Source organism: Octodon degus, unplaced genomic scaffold, assembly GCF_000260255.1.
Source record: "Octodon degus isolate 3935 unplaced genomic scaffold, OctDeg1.0 scaffold00016, whole genome shotgun sequence".
Lineage (NCBI taxonomy): Eukaryota > Metazoa > Chordata > Mammalia > Rodentia > Octodontidae > Octodon > Octodon degus.
Genome location: NW_004524592.1, coordinates 21,387,744 through 21,407,762, shown reverse-complemented (window position 1 = coordinate 21,407,762; position 20,019 = coordinate 21,387,744). Strand labels below are relative to the sequence as shown.

The 20,019-nt window shown below is 42.5% G+C and overlaps 1 protein-coding gene across 1 annotated transcript in view; it reads right to left on the bottom strand.

Moving 5' to 3' along the window:
• Positions 1 to 16,972, bottom strand: part of Col25a1 (collagen type XXV alpha 1 chain) — a 466,154-nt gene extending 449,182 nt beyond the window's left edge. Inside the window, exons 1-2 of the mRNA XM_012513689.2 lie at positions 16,682 to 16,972; positions 15,593 to 15,662 (exon numbers count right to left, since the gene is read on the bottom strand). Of these exons, the coding sequence (XP_012369143.2) occupies positions 15,593 to 15,662; positions 16,682 to 16,972 (361 nt within the window). The remainder of the gene's footprint in view (positions 1 to 15,592; positions 15,663 to 16,681) is intronic.
• Between the last annotated feature and the right edge of the window lie 3,047 nt (positions 16,973 to 20,019).

Here is a 20,019-nt window from a genome sequence, read left to right as displayed (position 1 = left end):
GACAACACTTCCAAGGACAACTCAACATGCACCATTTGGAAACAGGGACCTCAGTGATTGTGGCAGCCAGAATCTGGACACTCACTCAGGAGAGCTGACTGTTCAGTTGTCAGAGGTTTTCAAGCCTCCTGTTAAACACAGCCATCATTAAAACTTCAACAACATAAACTTATTATAAAATATATTTTTAAACATATCTAACAACACTGAAATATCTCTTCCCGATGTCACTTTAACTTGAAATGAACTCTGGTGAGATATGTGTACACTAAAAATTTGTAACTTCTTTTTAGAGTGGCTGAACACCTATGATCAGCACTCAATACTGGCAACACATTTAGTTATAAAATATTTATTAAGCTCCCCCATGTACAGTTGAGGCCATATGGAGCTGAAGGAGAAATAAGTAATCTCCCTCAAGAAAGGGGAAAAGCAGGCACAGGGAGCAGTACCTCAGCCCTCACAAGAGATTTGCCTTCTCATTAAAGTGTGGCCTGTCTACACAACAGGATATTCTGCAACCTTTAAAAGAGCAACATGACATGAATCAGTTTGTCTTGGGAAATCACCCAATCTGTACAAAAACTGTTCTGAGGCATAGAGATGCAGTACTGGGTACCATTTGAATTCAAAGGTTTGCATGTGGTACACAGGTGTATTATTTAATAACCTCAACTACACTGACACCAAACATGAAGAAGTTGCTCTTGGGACAAAGCTTGATCATGAGGCAGCAGGTGCAGCCACAGGTGGAGAGCAGAGGACAGCAGCTGGCACAGCAGCAGCTGAGAGAGAATGCTGGAGCACCCTCTGCAAAGGGTGTGACCCCAGAGGCAGCCTGTTCAGACCAGCTCAATCTCTGTTCTCCCAGAACAACCACCAGTTGATAATGTGCCTGCCTTATTGCTGGGTTCACTTTAAAGCATGCTTTTTTCTAATCTTTCTTTTATTTTCTTATTTGGTACAGGGTCTTGCCACAGCTTGGACTCATAGTGATCCTCCTGTCTCAGCCTCCCCAGTGTTGGGATTACAGGTGTGCACCACCATACCAGGTTTAGGTGGTCAGCATGGTGTTCCTGGGGTTCTGGGACCACACAGCATGTGGTACAAGAGATCAAACTCAGGTCTTTGTGCCTTCCAGGCAGGCATTTAGACTGCCGACTAAGTGTAGACTATCTCCCCAGCCCCAAAGCATACTTCTCATCTGGGAGTGATCTTACTTCCCGCCCCACCCCCAGCCAAGTGTTCCCCCAGAGCACTTGGCAGAGACCAGACATGTGTGGTTATGAAAACTAACTGCAACTAGTATTGGGTGGGTAAGGCCTAGGGCACTGGACAACACCCAGGCCAGCCCCCCAGTGACATAGAATCAGCCCAAAGCATCAGTAATGGCGAGGAGACGCCCTCCTCCACAGCCTCTCCTAGCAGGACTGGATCTCTGTTATTTACAACCAGGCAGAAGCCAGCCAACACCTAGAGACCCTGCCTTCACTAGAAAATATGGCCACAGACTCCACACCAATGTCCATGGGAGCCAGCCAACCTTCTTAAAAATAACTGCCAGGAAGGTACCCTGGGGCAGGGTCAAAAATGAAACACTTGACCTAACAACAGGCAGCGACCATCTCTCTTCAGAAAAATCACCATATTGGTGTCACCAGCATTTCTGTAAAGCATCACAATCCTAAGTAAAGAACTTTTTTCTAAGAGCTTTCACGTCTTAGAAAAAAGTGAAATTTTAAAGAATACCCTCACATACCCACTTCTCTGCATAACATGGTACTACTTTAGAAGCTGTGGTAAGTGAACTGGAATTAGGATTTCAAATACCAATTAGCATTCTAGCTTTAAATCCATTAACATTGGCCATAGTTGGTTACAAGCTATGTTTTTTTGACTTTTAATTCTCTTGGAGTCTTCAGTCTGCTTATCTGACACCATTAGTCCTTCCCAAGAGCTTAGAGCCTATTTATTTCTCTAAATAGTGTGGCACATGTCATGCGGCTGACCCCTGGTAAGACGCAATGAGTACTTTACTAGTTAATCCAATAAAAAACAATTTTTAAATACCCATATACATGGGGCCTTTCCATCCTTGCCAGAGCTGAAGCTAGGGCATACCAAAAGTCAATGGCCACCTACAATGTAATTTTTAAGATACTAATATTCAAAAATATTTGACGTTTAGAATTCACTCGTTGTTTCCTTTGTAATATGAGACTGCTAGAACAAAGGCTGCTTCTAAATGACAGTGCTTTTGGTGAAAAAGCCACCAATCACCATACAGCTTATGCATCTTTGCCTGCCTTATCAGCCATCAGCCCCTGTTCTGACTTCATCTTTCACCCTAGAATGTCCAGGCAGCTGTTTTCCAGCTTTAGCTGCTCTTCTGCCAAAATCCCAGGGGCCTCGGCCAAAAGGTGCACAGCTGTGGCAGGTAGGAGCACAGGCAGGTGTGCACAGCACCACACATAAGCAGCAGCTGAGGTAGAAAGACACCAAATGAGATGGGGACCAAATGGCCAGGACTGAGCAAATAACTCTTGGGAAGTGGAGACTAAAGCCAAAGCTGCCCGAAGCAGCAACATGTGGGAAAACAGGACAGGAATGTGATGGCAAAATCCATGGAAAATCCGAAGGAGGAGATAAGGTGCTAAAGTCAAAGCCAGGCCGGCAAAAATGACAGCACGGATTCCAGATGCAGCCATGCACGCTCACTCTGGGCAAACTGGGGCAAACACGACCTGTGGAGGACTTGCTTCTGCACACGGCAAAGGGCCCTTGGGCTGTCCTTCATCAACTTTCTCCAGGAACAATGAAGGATTTGTGACTTTCCTACAGGAAGACACTGGTTATATTTGTGAGTTATAGAACAAGTATCATTTATGAGCCAAAATTTTAAATATAGTAACTGAGTTGGTATAACACATTGTGTTCCTTCTGTTGCTAAATATACACGGTGACAAATATAAAACATGAGTATGGAACTGATTTATTCACGAGCATTTTTTCCAAATCACAATGTAATCCCTTGCAAAGTTTGTTAACATTAAAGAGTGTCTTTAAACCCTATTTTCTTAATGTTCTAGTTATTTCATATTAGACATTTTCGATGACCACTATAATTAATCAGTGCAGAAATGGGAGAATGGATAATGTAGTTGAGTGAGCATAATTACCCAAAACTCAAGGGGCAGGGCAGCAACTCTTTCTCTCACATTAGTGAAACCACTCACTGATACCTACACATAGGAATCGGAGTCTTCCAAAGTGGTTTCTACTTGAAACAAATTGTCAGACCACTTATGTAGATGACACCAGTAATACAGACTCAGCAGTCAACACTACTCCGATGGGCCTGTTATACAAAGTGCAAAAGTCCAATCTAAAAGGAGCAATCCTCTAAATAACAAGTGTGTGTATATGTGTGTGTGTGTGTGTGTGTTTGCACATGTGTGTATACATGTGTGTTGGAGATTGAACTCTGGGCCTTGTGCATGCTAGGAAAGCTTTCCACCACCAAGATACCTCCCCAGCCCTCAAATTACTGACTTGAACAGTAAGAAAATTAAATGCCGCATAACCCATAGGACAATTGGAACATGGAAGGAGATAGAGTAATAATCATTACTACCATGATTTTTTGAGCTTACTGAAAGATTGGTTCCTGCATAGTTGCTTTAGTAATATAAAACCAAAAATTGTGCTCCTGTGGAAAACTATGTATTGTCTATACTACACTTTTCCTAATTTATCAGGTTACGATCCTCTGAGAGCTATTTTATAACTATAAACTATAGATAACACCAAAACAAAAATAGCTCTTGTCTAAAGACATGCGATTTCTTTCAGACTTTTCTTGGTCACTGTGGAAGAACCCAGTCTGGCCTCCATTTATACATAAATTTCCATTTTCCTGAGCCACAAATATACAGCCTTCAGTTTTTCCTTTGAACTTGTTATAACCTATTAATAGTATCTCCTTTAACAATTTAAATAAAATCATTAAGATGTTTATTTTACTTCTGCATGGAAATCATGATTTTACCTTTGAAAAAAGTGTCTTTTTAACCATAATTTTTGAAAGAAAAAAAGATCACGTTTTGAAATCTGGGGTAGAATGTTGCTAAGTCATTATTGTTTCCTTGGTTCTGCTGCTGGGCTAAAACTAAGTACCCTTATTGCCCAGGAAACCCTGGGGCATTGGGACCTAAAGGCGATGATGAAGACCAAGTTGGGTGCTGACAGCAAGGCACTCTGACAATGAGGTAGCCCCTTTACCAAGCACCGTCCACAGAGGGATGCAGAGTTAACCTCAGGTTAATGCTCTTGCTAGAGAAGAACAGGAAGAAGAGAGCCCTACACAGCCTGGCAGGACTGGGGTCCTCGGGTCAGGCATAGGTCTTTCTTGTAGCTCCACAACACATGGCACCTGTCCACTATGCCAGCAACAGATCCCACTGGGCCATCAATGCCTGTTCCATGAGAACACTGGCATCGCTTCTCTGTCCACACATGTGTCTGCTGTGTTCATTCTTGGTTTTCAGGAATTCAACAACTTATTAATCTCATCACATCCTATAAATGTGAAAATATCGTGAATGCTTAAAAAGCTAGCAACACATGATTACAATTAAGCAAAAGTGGAGACTTGTAATAAATTTAAAATGATGAGAAAATGACATCTGATACACATAGGGGATGTATGTGATTGATTAGAAAGTTCTGTCTGGATCTTTGCTTGAGGATTGAAGATAGGATTAAGAGTTTTCTACTCAAAGAGTTGAAGGATTAAAAGAATAAAACACAATTGAGTCTAATGTGTCATGGACTCTCTCTCTCTCACACACACACGCACAAAAAAAAAAAAAATAGACCTCAGGCCTCTCAGTCCAAAGATACCTTTTGCTGGAAGAATAATCGAACTTTCAATCCCAAAAATGTCAACATATATTTTACCAACAACACATAGTATTCAGAACTTGATTGTGGAACCAAACCAATACTGAGGAAAGTACCTCAATAAGTAACTAAATGTGGAGTATTAGTTTTACCCAGAAGAAAACTCTACACAAGGGGGCCCGGGGAGATGGCTCAGTATAGTAAGAGCTTGTGCAAGGCAATCCCTGGTTCAGTCTGAGTTCAATCCCTGGTTCCGCAAAAAAATAAATAAATAAATAAATAAATAAAATAAAAGTAACTCCAAAAATTGCTTTAAAAAAAAACTCTACACAAGAACATAAAAGCCCTAGTTTCTTGATGGATGTAGTTTCGCAGGGCTACAGCTTGTTGGAAACGTCCAAATGCACAGCACGTACAGAAGGGTTAAGCCACCCTGCAGGCAAGCTGCTTCAACTCCTGGAAAACCATCAGTTTTCACAGGAACTGGGCGGCAAGTTCAGGAGGATACAGTCTATCTGGTCAAATCTCTTTTATGTAGCTCACAAAAGCTTTGTTTGGCATATATGATTTTTCCAGCCTTTCTTATTTGATCAATTTTCCCATCTTTTGCTACTTTACTGATAACTAACTGCTCGGGGAAGGCCAAGTAGCTAGTTTAAAAAATCAGAGTCTTTTTCTCTTTTAGATTTGCTTAAATTCTATAGTTTGAGACTACGTATTAAAAAGAAAATAAATTGTTCACCAAAGCCCAAAAATTTACAAGAGGCTGGGCAGTTCCATGCTATGTCCTGCAAGACAGAGGAAGTTCTTTGCTCAGCCAAACAAATGTCCACAGCCAGCTCCTTGAGTAGCAGCCAGCACTGCTGATGACAGTGACATGCACTTCCACAGGAGACACAGCCTTTCAATTTCCCTTCTGCAATGCTTGTTACTGTATCATTGTACATAGCTTCGTCCTTTCTCTATGAAACATGCTGTGTTATTCATTCACTATTGGCTAAAATATTGTTAATTTCTAGAGATTTTTCCTATTGCTTAAACAGATGCATAATTCCTGTGCTCTCTCTGGGAAAAACATGGCATGTGTACAGAATGTGTATGGCCTTTTCCTCATCATTATCCTCTAAACAACACAGCATAGCTACTATTTTCATACCATTTACATTATGCTATTATACACAATCTAAAGATGACACAGTACCCAAGAGGGTATGTGTAGGTTGTACGCAAATCCTCGACCATGAAATATTCAGTATCTAAAGATTTTGAAACCTGTGGAAGTCAGAGAACACATCTTCTTTCATGTACAGAAGCCAACTGTAACTTGGAGGTGAGTTATTTTTCATATAACATCTCCTAAACCAAGTATTGCTAGCCAAAACATTTAACTGTTGGAAACAAATATATTGAAAAGAGATGGACTGATACAACTTGACGATGTAGTGTCATAAGAACACATGGAATTAAGTCCTAAAAACTCAAATTTTAAGAAGACACAAGAAACTCATTAAAAGTGTAATTTGGGGCTGGAGAGATGGCTCAGTGGTCTAAAGCACCTACTTAGAACAAGCTTAGCAAAGCATCAGGGACCGCGGTTCGATCCCCCAGCACCACATGCCAGCCAGCCCCGCCCCCTGGTGGGCTGAGCTGGCCACACACACACACCACACTCTCTCTCTCTCTCTCTCTCTCTCTCTCTCTCTCTCTCTCTCTCTCTCTCTCTCTTTCAAATAAATTTAAAAAAGTGTAATTTGAAGGCTTAAAATAAATGACTAAAACACTGATGGGGTATTGATGTTGGGTTTCTAAAATACTGTGGCACTCTGAGTGACACACTTTGTGTACCCAGTTTTCCTTGGTAGCACAATAATTATATCTCCTCCTTTGCTGGAATACTATGACTCCTTTGAGACAACTACTCTGTCACTTTTTTATTCTATCCATTTTAGTAGATAATTTAACTTCCACCACTTCTAGTACTGCTTCTAGCCCAGAATTTTGAAGATGAGGTCTATGCCGACAAATGGAAGGTATCTGTAGACAGAACAGCCATGTGACCCTGGAGATTGGACTTTGAGCAACTCTCCTCTGTCCTAAGAAATCCCAGCATTCTCTGGAAATGTGCAAGGGGTCTCTCAGGAAAAAGACAGACAGTGGAGAGAAAGAGTGCATGGGATTTTGGTCTCCAGCCCCCTAACCTCTAAAGTGAATTAGAGTGCTTAACACTGTATCTAATTTGATGAATTAGGGTTTCTCATGCTATTTCATTTTTTAAAAATTTTAGCCTTTATATGAAAAGTTGTAAAACCCTTGAACCGCTGGACTTGATTCTAAGACTTATCTTAACTTTAATATGCTAGGTTTACAACTTCCTTGGAATATTCAGACAAAGGAGAGAGAGATGAGAATATTAGTGTGTATCGAAATGGGCTCTAATAAAAATTCTCAAGCAGCCAAGTGTTTGGGTGTTCATTATAATCACCAGGGACTTTGAGAGACTCAGAGCTGCGTAAGTACAGACCACAGCCCATGCCATGGTGCTCAGAAATGAGGCAGTGCACGCAGTCATGGCAGGAGCCCACCAACCAGTCAGCATGTGCCAGGACCTGTCCCCAACAGTCACCTGACCCAGCTCATGTTGATAACCATACTAGAATAGCAGTTATTTATGGGGCTTATTTCATTTGAACTTCATCTCCTCTGACTTTGTGTCCCAAATCCTTCAGTAACAAAATAACTTCACTATCCCAAAGTGCATCTTGGATCCCTAGTACTTGTCAGCATGTCTGGCCCGACTTTAAAGTGAAAAGATTAGTTTGTGTGTGTGGTTTGGGAAAATTACTTTTATCTTCTGATCACAGTTGATTTATAGGGCACAACTGAAGTTTCAGAATGCCTCGGAGGGTCATGCACACAGCTCACTTTCAACTGCTCCCAGAATTGACCTACAGAAATGGTAGTCAAGACAAATGTCAATTTTCCTGACATATTTAATGGTAACATGCTAAGGCTCACAAGTGAAGCTACCATAGAAATTTTTCTGCTTCCCTATGTCCAGAAACACATAATAATAAGAACTCGGACAGAGCAGGCTTTCTAAGTATGGTGGTAGGGAGATAGATAGGACTCTGAGAGATTCGGGGGTGGGGTGAGCATTGCCTTTCCTCATACTCGCATCCCATGGCTTCTTTGGGGGAAGACAAAGTAGACTGCCCCAGCCCAGCTACTTCTAGTTAGACATATTCTGGCTTTCAATATTCTAGAATGTACAAACTAGAGATGACTACAACACATTCAATTTACTTAGCCACTTGACCCAAATGTATAAATGGTATTTAAAAATGTGCTGACTGTATCCAAACACAAGAACAAAAATGTAATGCCCAGAAGACTAGCTCTTCTAACATCTAAATTATTATTATGCAAATGAACAGACACGATTTGGGCACTCCTGGCACAGGAGGAGTCATACATTACTAAGTCATATATTACTGACTCGTACATTAGTAAACATGCCTTTATGGCAAAGACAAGTTTAGTGATACTATTAAGGGGCAGAATATGAGGGAAAATAAGAGATTCATTGCAACTCTCATACATGGCAACTAAAGCTAAAATGGAATCTCTAGAGGCAACATCAGAAGCATAGCAGCAATTCCACACAACTCTAGAGTCCAAGAAATTACAAAATGGAAGTGCAAACACTGTCCCAAATTGGTACGTTTAATTACATTTGTCTCATCTGTTCTACTGTTGGAATGTTAGGCTCCACTCCAAGCTATGAATTTACCTGCTAAACGGCCTCATTGCTTGACTGATATAAAGGTACAATTTACAATTCTAGGCTCTTTGAAGTATCTTAAAGCTTATGGGATTTTCTAGTCTTCAAGATGAAGAAAGTAATAGCTTCCTCTCCCAAATTGTTTCCATTGAAACAGAAGTCAAGGAATAGAAGTCAACTAGGGATCTCACTGGAAAGAAGCTGGAGAGAAGGAAATCCTGCTGTTCAGCTCAGTTCCTCCTCCTTGTGGTCACAAAGAGGACATGCCTGTCACCAAGCGGTGTTTCCTTAAGGAATCAAATGCCTTAGAGGTGACTGGAAGGAAGCAATGATGCCCATAGAGAGGGCCCAATTTGTAGGTGATTTCCACTACAACCTTTCACTCTTCTGCATTTTCCTCCTTTTAAAAAGTCAGGTTTTAAAACAGTATTTTTGATTAGAAGATTGCTGATCAAATTGCCAAAACAAGCAGTAACTATCGATGTCTAAAACTTAGGCATGCACATGCATAACAGGCATTTCAGCACAAAATCATCAGGATCTGGGTGTTAAATACCGAGATGCATCAGACCACGGCCCAAAACTTCACTCATCTCCACCAACCAGAGAGGGTGGGGATGCTGCTATGTTTAACCATCACATACTGGGCTTCAGCGTGCAGCCTAAACTGACTCATACATTGTTTTCACATCCTCGGCTTCCATCAAACCACCAAGTAATGTTTATAACATGGTAGGATGGAACTAAGATATTTTCATGATAGGTTGGGGATAGTTTCCACTCACGATAACAGATTGATGTTATTTGAACGTCTAGCAAGTTTCCCCTTCGGCAGGAAATGCCCCCCTGGGTTGCAAAGCAGTCCAGATTCTGGCTTGTTTCCCCACCAGCTTGCTGCCTAATTCTGTGGATGAGACATGTCTTCCCCTGCCTGACATTCAGATATTGTTTTGGTTGATGCCATGTAGCTGGTTTTGCACAATTACGAAGCAATCAGAAGCACAGCAGGTTATTATGGCCTCCTACACGTTCTCTGGATGAACTAGAAGAGTTCATCAAACCTCTTGCTGAATCTATACACTTCTCTTCAAAAATCCCCAGCTGAGGCAAGCACAGAATCACTAACATAAGAAAGAGAAATGGAATATTTGAAATAACATCTTCTTAATGACTCAGACAAGAGAAAGTAAGAACAGTGCTCCAAGAGGCCATTTGTCCTTGGTCCTTTGGGTAGTAGGGCATTTTGTCAGCTGTCACTACTGGACAACTAAACGTACTACACCCAAATTGTTATATTCATATGACTGGAACAGTTTCACATGCATGCACAGAGGCATTCTAAGCTGCATTGTTGTTTGGCCTTCCAAGAAGGTAATGTCTTCCATTCCACTCAAGTAACATTTATAGTATTTCATTCTTCTTTTCTTTGCACAAACTGCTTGCATGTCATCTTATATAACTGAACATTACCACCCCCTTACTGGATGTACTCTTTCCATTGCTGTGTGACTTGATAGGGAAAAATGCATAGTATAAGTGAAAAATCTATGTTGATAGGAAATACAAGTTTATGTGATAAATCTATGTTAGCAAAGTAGTTCTAGGCTGCTGGTTTTTTTAATTGAACCCAGGGCCTTTGAACCAGCTACGTACCTGGCCCATCATTTAGAGACAGTGTCTTGCCAAGTTGCCCGGGCCAGGCTCATTAAAGCCTCTTCTTAAGCCATAGAAAAAGGTGTTCCAACTCAAGGCCATGATTAACATTCATTTCTACTCCTAATGGACGAAAAAGTGCCTCAAAGTCAGTCACCTGCTCACATTATGAAAAAGAGGTACTTTTACTTCCATTTACTTCATATATCAATCATTTTCATATACTTAGAGGGTAAATAAGGACCTCAGCAAACATCTAGCATGCTTTTTTATCTCTAGCTGACCTCTAAGCATATGACTGCCTATGCTACCTTTAATGATTATCACTGAACAACAGTGGCCAGGTTCATGGTTCAGAGGCTAATACCCAAATGGCAAATGTCTCCTGTTATTCAACCTAAACTTATTTTCAGGAATAAGCAGAAGAGCAAGCCATCATCCCCCTAGCTACATCACCTTCTATGAACTGTGTCACTTGTTTGTCCCATTGTGGCTGTAGCTCCGCCCCACCAGCTACCAGTGTACCTTCACCTACCCATTAACTCTTAGAAAGCCAGAAGTCAAGTGAGGCTACTCAAATCAGCTTGTTATCCACTTCTAGAGCTTTCATTTTTCATCAGTCACTACTTTTTCTCCTTTTGTGAATTTCTAAAAAGGTACTCCACCTTTTCCTATGTCTTTTTTAACTAGTATTTACAGAAGTGGAAGGGATTTTGGTCATGGGCTCCAAAGCACACTACTATTATTTTTCTTGCTTATGCCTTGCCACATCTGTGAATTTGTGTTACTGCTAAATATCAGCCTCACTAAAGTGGGAGCTCCATGAGGCTGGACACCAAGGCTGCTCATTCGTGAGCACACTCCCAGTACCTGGCACAGTATCAGGCCAACAGATAGCGGCAGACTCATTTGAGCCAGAGAACTAACAAAGGTCTTTTGACATCATTGCCCAGCACTCTTTGGAAACATGAAAAACTTTGTAAAGGCCATACCTGGGCAGGACCTGTCCAAGACTGTGTAAGATGTTAAGGACAAAGCTGAGATTACTTTGAATCCTTTATTTCCCACACACATGCTCCATCTGGCCCACCCAGAGGCTACACTACTGGGGAGAACAGCACTGAAAACATTGATCTAAACATCTCTGGGTTGGTTGCCTGATACCCCTTGTTATTTATCAGGGGGATCATGGAATCTCTTCCATATTCTTGGTGTTCACACACTTTATGTAAAACTCTAAGAACAGAACCCAAGACAAAGTTTTACAGCCATTGCAAAGAGCCAGCCGATTCTCTCCTATGAAGGTAAAATTTTACGAGGTCAAATAACCAATATCAGCTATTTATCCATAGCTCAGTGACTGTTCAATACAATATCCTTTTTGATGATATATAAAGGCTTTTGTAGGATATTATTTAGAGTTTCTTTTAAAGCAAATAGAGTTCTCTTTTAAAATAGAGTTCCTCTTGAGCTCAGAAAAAAAAAAAAGAAATGTGGATTATCAAGGGGGACACAATGATTGAAACTAGACTGTAGTGACAGGTGCCCAATAATAAATTTACTATTAATGTTAAGATCAGTAATTATAAATTGTAGTCCAATGAATCATTTTGGAAGTCTGAAAATGATTCAGATAATTAATCTACTTTTTGTAAATTACAAAGTATTTATGAAATTTAAGTTGGCATTAAATTTTTTTTTAAAAAACCTTTTACTATTCATGCTTTTTTCTTTTCTTTTGGCAATACCAGGGATTGGACACAAGGTCTGCACAGGCCAGGCAAATACTCTACCACTGAGCTACATCCCCATCACTTTTCCTTCTACTTTGAGACAGGGTCTTACCAAGCTGCCAAGGCTAACTCCAAATTTGCAGTCTTCTTGCCTCATTTCTCAAGCCTCAGAAGCATGGGTGTGCAGCGTCACCACACCATGCCTTCCTCCTCCTCCCATGCTTCACTCAAAGTGTCAAAAGTGCTCCCTGTAATTTTTGTAAAAATAACTTTGGGTACGAATATAAATATCTATAAAGCACCAACCTTCATATAGCAGTAAAAGACTAATGAGTATGATTATCCATATGAATGATCTATGGGTATATTTACTTCATTAAGCTTAGTATTTTATCAAAGACCTACCATTCATAGGGCATTGTGTTCTGAGCAAGTTACACATTAATCTCCTGGCCTTAGTTTCGCCATCTATAGAGTCAAGGAGCACCTAAGAAAAAGCATACCACTTAGTACTTAATGCATACTAATGTGCCAGGCCTTTTACATTATCACCCTATGGAAAAGATATTATTAGCAGGTTAGGCAGGTTGGGGGAATTGGGCCAGAAAGAAGTTTGCTAATTTTACTAAGGTTACACAGTTATTTTTAGTAGCAAATTCATGATTCCAATCCAGAATTATCCAGCTCCAAAATCAACATTCTCCAATCCTCCATAGACTCTGGTCTTTTGATTTCTTCAGGGGCAGCATGAGTCCTGACCTTTAGTATATTAGTCACCTGGAGTCCCAGATTCCTCATCTATAAAAGGAGATTATTAGTACTTAACTCCCTAGGTAGTTTTATGAAAATTTAAGAGTGGATCTGCTACAATTACGAGGCTTGCAGTGAAGACTTTATCATCCGTCTCCCGCAGAAGTTCCTTCCTGTGTATATATTGCAAAAATCTATAAATTTTATAATTTCCTTGTAACCTACCTGGATAAGCCTCTTTGGGACAGAGATCTAGCAAAAGTGATTACAGTGAACCCAAACAACGCGGCTTTACTTCTCAGCTATCAAGTCCTTGGCTCTGTGGCAGTGACTGTCAACAAGAGTGTCAACTTCAAGGGGTGGGCATCTGTCCACAGGAACTGAGCTGTGGTCACAGACTTGCCTCACTCTGCCCCACCAACAGATGTCTGGGTGACAACTCTTAGTCACTGCAAGCCAAGGGTAGAGCCAACCCTGGTGGGAAGTGCTATATCTCCTCTCTAATCCTCTTGGCCCGCCTGTTCATTCCCTACAACAATACCTCACTAACCACACTTCAAAATTCCTTGTTTTCTCCAGGACACTACTATCAACAGAACACCTCTATTCTGATGTGTCTGGTGAGTCCACAAGCAGAAAGGAGTGTGTCTATAAGCATCGTCTACCATCGAGAAGCCTGTTTGCTTCTGTGTCTTAGAAGGCACGCCCTCAAAGGTTACCTTGCACGTAGCCAGGTAAAAACTGATGTGACGTGGCGCTCTAGTGGTGGCAAGAAAGTAAAGCAGTTGTTACACAAGAAAAAAAAAGCCAAGAAAAAACACCATTTATTATTAATTATCAAGTTCAAATGAATAATAGTTCCAAATAATCATCTTTGGTAAACTGAATGGAATTGTTTTCTTCCAGATTACAAGTTAGACTTCAATAACCAGCCCACCTTTGACATCATGAAGCAGTAATATCTCCTCAGAAAATAGACCTCAGGGTCATGGAAGTCACTTTTCTCCTTTCTACCAAACTTGTTTAGCCTCCTATCGAACACCAGTTATGTTTCAGATAGATAGCAAAAGAACTTTATATGAAAAAAATGCTAGGCTCATGAAAAGGGAGCTATCAAATGGTTCCTCTTCTAAAGAAACTTAGGCCATAAATAAAAGTAAAATAAAGGAGATGTGGAGGAAACAAAAAAGAAGACTGGTTGGAGATGTGGGAAGGTCAAGGGATCAAAACTGATCAAGATATGCTATGTACATGTACCAGTTCCTCAACATTAAGCATAGCCGTTATGTCTTGCATACACTCATCATAATTTTTAAACGCTGGACTCCAGTGGTATGAGTGTGAAGTCTTGTACTTCCAACTCTCTGGGGAATTTAAATAAAAGGCTATCATGAGTTAACTCCTGTACTAGGAATGCCTTTCTTGAATACTCAACTTTGGATATCTTTCCAGCATAAAACAACCAAAAATGAGATCCACAATGTCAAATGTAAACATTTTATTTTCCTGTTAACTAATATGTCTTCTCAATCAAAAGAGTTCAATGAAAAACTATGATCAACAGAATATAAATAGTACTTTTTTATGCCGTACAACTTAGAGTTGTTACGGTATTTTAAATTTCTAAGCATGATTTAGGTATATGAAAACAAGTTATCATGTGAGGAAATAAAATAATAGAATACAAGAAAATAAGGAACTGGTCTTTCATATCCTGTGCCACTTTAGAATGGAAATATGCTCTAAGAATTGCGTCTTTAGATGATTTCATCACTAGACAAACACCACACCATACACATATACAAACTAAGGTAGCCTGATGTCCTGAGTCCACAACCACCATCATCCATGTAGCTTGTGAATCACTGGAACATCCTTGTGCAGCCCAGGCCTATACAAGTCCCTAAGAACCATATCCTTGACCATTAAAGAAAATGTAAGAGACTCAGTCTCTATACATAATGACAAAAGAAACTAAAGTGTTCATAAATGCATTAACATTATTTATCTGAAACACCTCAAGAGCCATCGGGTTTATGGCTTAGATCACAGAATCTATCTCCAGGTGATTATCAAGCCTCAGAGAACTGTGAACGAAGATTTAGCGATTCTGGGGAAAGGGATGTGATTCACAGTTTTCTCTTCTCTGTCCTGCTATTATGCTATCATTAATATAGTTCTCTTAAACCACCCAGAAAAAAAAATGGTAAAAGTATGAGCCTTTTCTGAGAAATCATTAAGGAGAGTTTGTAACATAAAGCTCAAGATACAGAACTAATGTCCTTTTAGTCTTCATCTTTCACTATGGAATAGTAAAGAGAATTTTTTTGATAGAGTGGACGATAAAGCACAGCAGTTAGGTGTTTTCTAACATAATCATGTACCACAGGATAAACAGAAACATGCATTAGTGCAACATTACCAGAATCTAACAATTCTACAGTCCTTTTCACCAGACATTAATTTCATTAAATTGAAGAATATTCACAGTCTGTGAATCTAAGCCTTTGTCTTTGTACATCATCTTGCCCCTATTTTCCATGGTAATTCTCTCCATCTCTTTTGCTTTCCCTACCAGACCTTGGTATGCTGCTTACAATAATATCTGAGGCTTTATTTGCCATCCCTTTGACTGAGACATGTTGATTTTATTAAAGCAAGTTGGGTCTGTGTTCTTTCTTTACTGCTATTACAGGTAGACTTGACAGACACAGGACTTTTGATTTCAAATGCACTGCTATGGAAGAGACCTTGTTAATAAGTTCCATTTTACCTGCTGGGCAGTTACACTCTGAAGGTGCTTCTCTTGCGATTCTTATTTTAGCCATATGTTCATAGGATTTCTGTAGGAAGAAAAGAGGCATAAACAGTCATCAGTAGCACAGTAGAGGAATGAATTCCTTGGGGACTCTGGCCACATGCCTGATTCACCAGCATTTCAGAGCTTGCATGACTAACATTTACATATGTACTTGGACCTTAGTCAAAAGGTAACTGTACCCAAGCCCTAAAAAAAGAAAATGACCAGTGATAGGGTAGCAAGATTGCTGGATTTGTCTGCCATCTTTCTCCATTCAGCCCCACTACCCTCTCCCTTGGCTGGCCTACACATAAGCAGTCAATGCCAAAACCTGGCACTAATTTGTGCACTTCTAGGTAAACTGAGACCCAGCAACAACAGCCACTCTTTTGTATATATTGTGCCGCTGCTACTGCCAAACAGCCTCTGTTGAAAAACAAGTTTCAACATTCCCCAACTCTCCCCTAAAGCCACCCTTAAACATCATGCAGATTCCTTTCAATTCTCACCTCCAACAGCTCTGCGTTCACAAGTACCCAGCGTTGCACCAAAAATAAAGCTACTTTGTAAAATTTTTAAACTTTTAGTATGAAAAGGCTCAATGGGTGAAAATGTGGATTTTAAATCACATATAGGATTACTTCACTCTTAAGAGCAATTGCCTTTTGTGCATTAATAACACCTTTAACTCAAACCTCCATATAAGACGTGAAGCATTTAACAGATGCTATCTCTGCAAGGAATATTGTCCATACAACTGAGAAAGAGTCACATGAGACTCCAGAAAACTAGAGACAGAATGCCCCCTGCCATCCTGGCCACTTTTCCTCCCCTTCACCCTTCCATGTACGTTTAGCAGACAAACGTTAAGTTGGAGCGGGGACGATGACAGACTTAGTGGTGTCAAGAGACATGCATTTGTACAAACACCCACCACACACGCCTGACACAGCTGCACACAGGCAAACCAGGTGTGCACACATAGGAGCTCTCAGGCTGCTCCTGCATCCAGACTCCTGCGGAACATGTTACCCACGTGCAAAATACCCCAGTCTCGCACACCTGAGCCAGAAGGCGCTCCACTTTCTCCTGCACTATAGCCTTCAGCTGATCCAGGGTGTCGGGCAGCAGATGGATGGAGGGTGCACCTTTGGCGGATTCCAACGCGGCGACCCTCGCCTGGAGGTCACAGGTTTTCACCCCGAGGTACAAACAAGAAGTCAGAGCAACCACGGACAGGAGGGCAGCGAGGGCGGCGCACGGGGGCGCGGCGCGGGTGCAAAGCCGGGCTGGGGGCTCTGCTGACCCTGGCTCCCGCGCCGCGCCCTTTCCTGCGGGTTTTTTCGGCAGCATCGCGGCGGGGGTGGCGGGCTGGGCTGCGCCTTCCCCCTCGGACTCCCGCGGGGATCTCAAGAGTAGCGCAAGGACGATTTCTGCGAAGTTCGTTCCTGCGACTGCAGGCGCTGCGGCGGACCGACGCGGGCTCAGAGTGGGGACCGGCGTACGAGGAGCATCCTGCGGCGCGGGACGAAGGGACACACGCGCGCCGCCCACCTGGCGGGCCGGGACACCCGGACCTGTTGCTTCGCTTACTTCGCTTATCTCTGTTGGCCGAGATTTGTCCACGCGAGACCTGTGTCCCACCTGGATGCAGGTCCCAGGGAGCGCAGCCCACGAGGAATGGCTAAGGGCACTGGTAGAACCAGGATGGCCCAGGAGTGAACGCAAGGACCGAGGCTGCCCGAAGCGTCTCTAGCTCTTCGCGCTAGTGAGTCTTAAATACCCTCCGGGATCCTGGAGCGTGAGTGCGCGAGGACGCCCCGCCCAGGCCCCGCCCCGCCAATGGCCTGATTAGCATAATATATTCACCTTCGCCCCACCCTCCCTGGATCCCGAGGGGCGGGAGCGGCGCGGGAGGTCCGTTATTAACATAATATATGCAAATACTGTAGCCGGAATAGCGGTCCTGATTGGACAGGAGCTCGGCGCCCCTCCCCCAACACACCGAATAACTTCAGCGTCCGGGATCGCCAGAGCTGGGGGGCCGTAGTGGGGTACGCGGAGCAGGACTGTCCGGCCCAGCCCAGCTGGAAGCCCCCACCGCTGCATCCAGCAGTGCAGTCAATCGCCCCGGCCCTTCGGCCTCTAATAACGCAGTCCCGGGACCCTCCTCCCTTGGTCAGACCTTGCGCGGCCGCCCCCGCCCAGCCGTGTGCTCCGGGTCCGGATGAGGGTGCTAATGCATTTTCCTGACTCCCTGCTTTGTAGGCTTGAAAAAAGGAGTGTTGGGGCACTCGCATTTCTCCGGAATTAGAAAAGGACTGAAGAATGAGGTCAATTTTTCCCTTTCTCTGTCTCTCCTGTGCGATTCCCTCTGGGTCAAGTTACAGAGTCTCCAGAGGAATTTTTCCAAGATGCCAATAAGTAGCATTTTGCATCTATTTGACGGTGGGGGAACACGTAATGTCAGAGAGGACTCCATTAAGCTCAGACGGACGGCTTCCTCCTAAGAGATAGCACTTATTCTCCTGCCCCTTAAGCTAACCTTAAGTCCTTGCTCCTCATTTTAAGCAATCTACAAAATCCTGCACCGAGCTGATCCTCCACACAGTGTAAAGATACAGAACTGCTGGGTACAAGAGTGAGGGGATTCCAGCAATATCCTGAAGGGAAAAAACAGACACCACGCGGTGGGGAGACTGAATTTTGCTAATTTCAAAGCCATACTTGCTTACATTTGTATTACATAGCGGTTCATAAAGACCCAGAACATCAGTCACCTGCACACATTGAGATCCGGAGGACCCCAGCCCGGGTCTCTTAGTCCAAAGCTGCTAGGACCAGAGCGCGGCACGCTAAGGGAGCCCTCCCAGTGACTTCACTGCAAGTTGAGAGCCCACTGGTATAACACTTTACAAAATACTTCCGTGCCTTCTTAAATTTGAACCTCACAACCCTGTGAACCAAATGAGTCACTGTGCCTGTTTTATATATAAACAAGTCACATTTTATCACAAATAAATATATTTCCACGTGCAGAACCCGGAACCCTGGGCAACCCGTGCCAGCCACAGAAACCCAGCTTGGTGTCACACTCCTGTAATCCCAGCGCTGGGGAGACTGAGACAGGACAATCACTACGAGTCTAAGGTGCATAGCAAGACCCTGTATCAAATAAATAAAAGATTTAAAAAATTAATGTAGTTCCAATTATGGGACCCAAGCAATGACCATAGATTTATCTGTGTCTGTGTGTGTTGATTTAATCCAGGACTTCATTCCTGCTTTGTCACTGAGCTATACCCCCAGCCTGCTGCAAATGTTTTAATATGTCATCTATTTCTGATTTTCCAGCCTCCTCTCTAACCTTTTCCTGCAAAGCTTTTTCTCTGCCTGCCCTCTGAAATCTCTTGGGCCCTGTCGGCATCTCCTGCCCTCCTCTCTACCACACAGCCTCGCCATCCCAATGCCCCATTGGCATCTTTACACTGAGGAGCACACTCCAAACCTCTGAGGCCTAGCCCTACAGAGTCACCTGCCTGTGAGCCCCACCACTCTCATGTCCCACTCAAAACTGCAGCTTAATCTACATCTACAATCTACACCTCCAAATTCTGCTGTTTTTTCCTGTTTCCCATCTCAGCATGGAGCTGCCATCCATCTAGGATCTCTAAGCCATGAAAAACCACAGGTAGGTCCTACCTCCTCCCCTGCCCACCTCTTCTTCACTCCCTGAGTTCCTTTGATAGGTCCCATTGCTGTTAGGATAAAAGCCACACAGCTTGCAAGCCCCTCACCTCTGCCACTTGGTGCGTGGCTCCTGTACATTCTCCCCCCTTCCTCCCCAGCTTCTATGAAGCACAGAGACAATGAAGAACATTTACTTTGCACAAAGCACCACTCTTACAATTTCAGTAGAAAAGCCCTTTTCTACCCTGACAGTGCTGACAGCAGATTACATATTTAGCTTTCAGGGTGATGCTCATAGCATGCTTGGTGGAAACTGGCTACGAGAAAGTACATTACTAACTCATGTGTGTGCTTAGAGCGATCAGATCTTAGTAGAGAGATAGAGTTGGAATTTGTGGATTTGAGACTTTTATCCAGAGGATTAGATTTGCTTTATGTCTTTGGTGGGCACAATACCTCAGAAATGTACCAGCCGTTAGCACTAAGGTTTCAAACCCCAGTAGAATCTCTGCATCAAGCACAAAGAATGCGTGGATTAACAAAGCTCGGGGGGCTTGAACCTGTGTTGGTCTGCAGATTCATTAGAGCACAGTTGTTATTTCGGCTTCTATGTGGAGAAGGATTCAGAAAAGGTAAAAATAGCACGTAAAAATGCTACCGTCCAGCTGACTCCAATTTGCCTACAACTGATAGCAATAGTTGTAAAATGC